Source organism: Arachis ipaensis, chromosome B03 (assembly GCF_000816755.2).
Source record: "Arachis ipaensis cultivar K30076 chromosome B03, Araip1.1, whole genome shotgun sequence".
Lineage (NCBI taxonomy): Eukaryota > Viridiplantae > Streptophyta > Magnoliopsida > Fabales > Fabaceae > Arachis > Arachis ipaensis.
The window spans coordinates 3,362,066-3,368,922 of record NC_029787.2 but is presented as its reverse complement, the minus strand read 5'-3'; the positions used below and the strand labels follow the sequence as shown (position 1 = coordinate 3,368,922).

The following is a 6,857-nucleotide window of genomic DNA, read 5'->3' as shown; positions in this document are numbered from 1 at the left end:
ATATATAAAATATAATTGATTAAACATAAATTGTAAAATTACTTTTTATTCTCAGTTTATTTTAAAATTACTTATTATTTCACAATAAGTAAAAAAAAAAAGGAAAAAATTTGTGTAGAGAGTTTGGTGGATTGTAAAGACTAAAAAGAGTGTAGAGTGTAGAGAGGGGACAAGAGAGTGGGGCGTGAAAACAGTGGGACCCATAAACGTCATTTCAAAGGATGGACAGGGACAAGGACGTAAATGCGCCGAAAATATTTATAATAAAAAAAAACACAACACACTCGATTTTCGTGTCTTTCTCTCTCTCTATTTTCTTCTTCTTCTTCTTCCATTTTCCTTCCATCTCAATTTTCCCGGAAAATCCTCCCACCATGACTAGGGTTTCTCCACTCCCTCCTCCTCCTTCTTAACTGTAACAAACAAACAAACAAAAAACTCGCTTTCTCTCTCTCCCTCTCTCTCTGAGACGAGAAACAAACAGGGACAAGAACAAGAATACACAGACACACACAAACGACAACATTGGTTTCCCCGAACTCACACCTCTCTATTCCTTCCTTCTCCATCAAGCTCCATTTCTTATTCTCTCACTCTCTCACTCACTCACTTTCTCTCTTCTTCCTTCCTTTTCCCCCTTTTTTATTCTTTCACACTTCATCCTCTTCTAAAGTGTGTTCAACGTTCAAACTCAATCTTGAAATTTTCCTAAAGTTCCCATTTTGTTCCTTCTATGGATTCCTCATTCACACTCACCTTTGAACAAAACAATAAAAATCCTTAGAGCTTATCAGGACCGGTGTCTTGCCTCTCACACCTCACTAAAAATCATTTTTTTTTTCTTTATGTATGGTTTTTGGTAGTTAGTAGTGTGAAAACCAAAAGGGAACAAGGTTTTGTTTCCTCTTTCAGCTGGTATACATAGTCTGATTTACCTCTTAGGAAATTTGGAACCATTCCCTGAAGAAATAAACTAATTTTTTTTCCTTTTTTTGTTTTTGTTTTCTTTTCTGAAGTTTCTTTTTCTTCTTCTTTGTGCTTAACCAAACAAGTTTTTCTATGCCAGAGCCCATACTTCACTGTCACCAAGGGTCCTGTTCTTGTTTTGGCTAGAACTTTGGGTTTTCCTTTTCAACTTCTTTGATTGTGATTTGGACTTGTGTCCTTTGGGATAATAGTAAGGAGGAATCATGGCTATGGCTGTGGCTCATCACAGAGAGAGTAGCAGCAGTGGTAGCATTGATAAGCACCTTGATTCTGGGAAATATGTGAGGTACACTGCTGAACAGGTTGAAGCTCTTGAAAGGGTCTATGCTGAGTGTCCAAAACCAAGTTCCCTCAGGAGGCAACAACTGATCCGAGAGTGCCCCATTCTTTCTAACATTGAACCAAAGCAAATCAAGGTTTGGTTCCAGAATAGAAGGTTTGCCTCAAACTTTTAGTTTAAACATCTCAATTATTATTATTATTATTTTTTTTTTTTGGGTTGATCGGGGTGTTGTCATCTAACAATCTTAATTTTGTTGTATTTTTGGCTTCAAAGATTGCAACTTTTTGGTTATGTGAATTGTGGGGTGTTATTGAAATGGAATCATAATGGTGCAGGTGTAGGGAGAAGCAGAGAAAAGAAGCTTCACGGCTTCAAACTGTGAACCGGAAGCTTACAGCAATGAACAAGTTGTTAATGGAAGAAAATGATCGGTTGCAGAAACAAGTGTCACAGCTTGTGTGTGAGAATGGTTACATGAGGCAGCAATTGCAAACTGTAAGTATATATGAACACACGTGCCTGTGTGATTAGCAATTTGTCACCTAATTTTCAAAAGAAATTATAACACTCAAAATGTATTTTTTAATGCACTACTATATATGTGCCATGGTTTAGATTGAATTAAGTTTTGTTTTTTATATCAACATGTGATGAGAATATAATCAATATATATAGAGTAATTTTATGTTTTGGTCTTTTGAAGGGTTATTTAAGTAATTTTTGTCCTTAAACACTGCAGACATCAGCTGCAACTACTGATGCTAGTTGTGATTCGGTGGTTACTACTCCTCAGCATTCCATGAGAGATGCTAACAACCCTGCTGGGTAAATTTGGAGCTATTCGCTGAACTTTCTGCTTTTTATATGTACATATACGATGAAGCTTTATCTGATTCTTTCTTTAATTGTTGAGATGTTTGCAGACTCCTATCAATTGCAGAGGAGACTTTGACAGAGTTCCTATCCAAGGCTACGGGGACTGCTGTCGATTGGGTCCAGATGCCTGGGATGAAGGTTGCTGTTCTTTATTTTTTGTTAACTTTTTTTGGTGATCCTAGAAGTGAAATTAATAAATGAGTTAATAATTATTGTATTTGGGGAGATCAGTATTGAGATTTTCTTACGATCATGTTAAAAGTTTAATCTGCTAAACTTACGGATTTCGCTTCTTTTTTTTTTCTTTGTCGAAAAATATTGCCAGCCTGGTCCGGATTCGGTTGGGATCTTTGCCATTTCACAAAGTTGCAGTGGAGTGGCAGCTCGAGCCTGCGGTCTTGTTAGTTTAGAACCTACAAAGGTAGTGTATCGTCTTGTAAATAAGTGAGTATGATTTGTGATTATTCTTCCATTTCTTTGTATGCAAGTTAAACTCTGCATTCTATTCGAGTTTTGAATTTCTAAGTCCCTAAATTTTTAATAGATTGCGGAGATCCTGAAAGATCGTCCATCTTGGTTTCGGGAGTGTCGGAGCCTAGAGGTTTTCACGATGTTCCCTGCGGGTAATGGAGGGACCATTGAACTTGTGTACACACAGGTGAGAATTCACATACAACATTTGACAATTCTTTTTGTTTATTACTCTCGAGTAAAATTTGAAATTTTTTTTTCAGACATATGCTCCAACGACACTGGCTCCTGCCCGGGATTTCTGGACTCTGAGATACACTACAAGCCTGGAAAATGGCAGTCTTGTGGTGAGTTTGCGTTGGACTTACGATAAAACTGTGACTCTCACTTTTAAAGTTCTGCTTTGAAGTGAGACGATGCTTTCATTATTTTGCACTTAATCCATCTGATTCCACTTTTGAAGGTTTGTGAGAGGTCTCTATCTGGTTCTGGGAGTGGCCCTAATGCAGCTGCTGCTGCTCAGTTTGTAAGGGCTGAAATGCTTCCTAGCGGCTATTTGATTCGACCATGTGAAGGTGGAGGGTCAATTATTCACATTGTAGACCACCTAAATCTTGAGGTTTGACCGACTGCTTTACAATTTGGCATCTGTTTTTCATTTCTTCTTTCATACATTAACCTGTTTGTTGTTTTCTTCCAGGCCTGGAGTGTGCCAGAAGTGTTGCGACCACTTTACGAATCATCAAAAGTGGTGGCCCAAAAAATGACAATTGCAGTAAGTTTATCATAGTTAATCTGTTAAATAATGTGTGTAAATTATCATTGACTAGTGTCATAATTGTGAATAATGTCCAAATCTGAACTGCAAATCTTTTTGATGATTTCGTCTGGTATGAGTAAATAATATGGGGAAAATAGATGTTAGACTGTGCGAAGACATAATCTGGAAGTTGTAAGGTTCTGTCTTTATGACATACAGATTGAATATCTCCGTATATTTCCCTCGTTTCCTCTTGTTCATCTATTCATGTCTTTAAGCTGTTGTTAGGGAACATACTTTCATGTCATTCCGTATTTTAGAAGATAGTTATTAATTGATGGTTCTTGTGATAGGCACTTAGATATATAAGGCAAATAGCCCAGGAAACAAGTGGTGAAGTGGTATATGGATTGGGTCGGCAGCCTGCTGTTCTTCGAACATTCAGCCAAAGATTGAGCAGGTAGGCAAATAGCATGAATCACTGTTTCTTTGAAACTTATTTCAATCTCCAATTCCATTGTGTTTATTTTGCATCATTCTCTCCTATACGATGTACTCATCCTTGGCTGAAATTGAAATCTCACACCTACAGAGGCTTCAATGATGCTGTGAATGGATTCAATGATGACGGATGGACTGTACTAAACTGTGATGGTGCTGAGGATGTAATTATTGCAGTTAATTCAACCAAGAATTTGAGCGGCACTTCTAATCCTGCTAGTTCCCTTACATTTCTTGGAGGAATTCTCTGTGCAAAAGCTTCTATGTTGCTCCAAGTGAGTCTGAAAATCCAATTGCCTGAAATTCTCTGCAAAAGCTTCTCCTTGCCGGGATATTACTATTAGTCTTTTGTGCATGACATGGAAAAGTGAAACTGGCTTTTGAAAAGTTTGATATCGAATATGATCATCGAGGGGAAAGACATTCTTTGATAAAATGTGAACATGGTGATTTGAAATGGATGAAGAGTTCCTTAATATACATTGAATTGTTTTCTGACAAGTCTTTTATATTACTTTGTTTTCAGAACGTTCCTCCTGCTGTTTTGGTTCGCTTTCTCAGGGAGCACCGCTCAGAGTGGGCTGATTTCAATGTTGATGCTTATGCTGCTGCATCACTGAAAGCTGGCTCCTATGCTTATCCAGGAATGAGGCCTACAAGATTCACTGGCAGTCAAATAATCATGCCACTTGGCCATACAATTGAACATGAAGAGGTAATTTGCTTTTTTCATTCCCGGCTACTTGCCACACAATGTCTTTCCTTTTCGGGCCGATAATGATTTGTACTTTCAAGCAAAATCGCCAACAAGGTTTCATTTTTATTCCAGATGCTGGAAGTTATTCGGCTTGAAGGCCACTCTCTTGCCCAAGAAGATGCTTTTGCTTCTAGGGACATTCATCTCTTACAGGTAATGCGTTCGACTCTTGTTGAAGTTGGAAGTTATTCTAATGCAATTCTTTTTAGCTATGCAATGTCAGGTTAAATGCAAGTATAATTTTTTCAGTACGGCATTGCTATTATTTTTTTCAATGATGTGATTGTCTGATCAAATGTCTCTGAAGTGTTAAGATTTTCAATTTATTCTTACGAAGATATACTTCATGCTGATGTTTCTTTTGGCCTTATTTTTTCAGATATGCAGTGGAATTGATGAGAATGCTGTGGGGGCTTGTTCTGAGCTTATATTTGCTCCAATCGATGAAATGTTCCCTGATGATGCTCCATTGGTACCATCTGGCTTCCGCATCATCCCATTGGATTCAAAACCAGTTGAGTATTGATTCTTTTGCATCATCCCTTCTATTTTTTTTTTTCACTGTTGCTGATATCGGTCTATGAACCCTGTATGTTACCATGTTTCAGGGCGATAAAAAGGATGCAACGACTTCTAACAGGACCCTTGACTTGACATCTGGTCTTGAAGTTGGCCCGCCGACTACTCAGGGTGCAGGAGATGCATCATCAAGTCAAAACACCCGATCAGTGTTGACCATCGCGTTCCAGTTTCCTTTTGACAGCAATTTGCAAGATAATGTTGCTGTCATGGCACGACAATATGTCCGTAGTGTGATTTCTTCTGTCCAAAGGGTTGCTATGGCTATATCTCCTGGAATGAACCCTAACGTTGGGTCCAAACTATCTCCTGGTTCTCCAGAAGCCCTTACACTAGCTCACTGGATCTGCCAGAGTTATAGGTAAGTTCATATTTTTGTTAAATGATTATAGGATTAGACCCATTGAAGCATTATAGTTGGTATTTCTTTTTGGGAAAAAGGCCTAATAGTAATGTCTCTTCCCAATAACAGTTACTATTTAGGGTCTGACTTGCTGAGATCAGATTCTCTTGTTGGCGACTCGATGTTGAAGAGTTTGTGGCATCATCAGGATGCCATTTTGTGCTGCTCACTGAAGGTATGTATGGTTTTGGTTTCGGTTTTTGTAAGTTTTTCTGATGGCCCTTAAAATGCATACCATGCGACAATTATGTGATATTCTTTTGTGCGACAATTATGTGATATTCTTTTGTGCATTGCAGTCGCTGCCAGTGTTCATCTTTGCGAATCAAGCTGGCCTTGACATGTTGGAAACAACCCTAGTGGCTTTACAAGACATCACATTGGATAAAATTTTTGACGAATCCGGTCGCAAGGCATTGTGTGCAGACTTTGCCAAGTTAATGCAGCAGGTAATTTCCAAATTGAACCAAGTCTAGAATGAATGCATTTGGTTTGCGTTTTCATTTTCCATATGTTTTGTAGGGTTTTAAGAAAATAGAGAAAACAGTGAAAATAATAAAAAACCGATTTTTGTTTTCACAGCCTGTTTTCTCTTTTAATTTCCGAAATTTTGAAAACAGAAAACACTTGAAATGAAAAGCAAACTAAATGCACCCTAAGATTTTATTTTTGTCGTTTAGTTTTTTCTTCGCAAATCTTGAGAATATAATATTTGGAAAATAGAAAACAAAAGATGGAAACTATGTTGTTTCACATTGTTATTGCATTTTCTTGTTGCAAACTACACTTCCCTATTCAAAAAATGGTGAATTTGTGTGTTCTTGTATCAGGGTTATGCTTATCTACCAGCTGGAATATGCATGTCAACAATGGGGAGGCATGTTTCATATGAACAAGCCATAGCATGGAAAGTGCTTGCTGCAGAAGACAACACTGTTCATTGCTTAGCTTTCTCTTTTATAAATTGGTCATTTGTATGATAATGGATCCAATTTGGTGTTTCCCACTTTGAACATTAAAAAAGAATTGAAAGGGGCAAATATGGAAGTTCCAAATTTTTGTTCATATACTGTAACTCACAGGATCAAGTTTGCATTTAATTCGATTTCATTTATTTCTTATTGTAGTGCAGAGACCAAATTATGTTGTAAATTTTCTTTAGTGCTTTTCTGATAGTTTAAGGAGTTTCATGTTTTTCTGACAACTTAGTATTATAATTCATGCTGATGACTACTAATGT

General features: G+C 37.5%; 1 protein-coding gene across 1 annotated transcript; it reads left to right on the top strand.

Annotated features, from left to right (window-relative positions):
* Nucleotides 924-6,798, top strand: LOC107629223 (homeobox-leucine zipper protein REVOLUTA). The gene is made up of 18 exons (XM_016331944.2): nucleotides 924-1,423; nucleotides 1,606-1,765; nucleotides 2,010-2,095; nucleotides 2,194-2,284; nucleotides 2,472-2,567; nucleotides 2,691-2,804; nucleotides 2,881-2,964; nucleotides 3,081-3,236; nucleotides 3,318-3,392; nucleotides 3,731-3,837; nucleotides 3,970-4,153; nucleotides 4,405-4,593; nucleotides 4,708-4,788; nucleotides 5,015-5,149; nucleotides 5,244-5,575; nucleotides 5,687-5,792; nucleotides 5,917-6,066; nucleotides 6,448-6,798. The coding sequence occupies exons 1-18, from the start codon at nucleotides 1,191-1,193 to the stop codon at nucleotides 6,595-6,597; spliced, it is 2,529 nt and encodes an 842-aa protein (XP_016187430.1). The 5' UTR covers nucleotides 924-1,190; the 3' UTR covers nucleotides 6,598-6,798.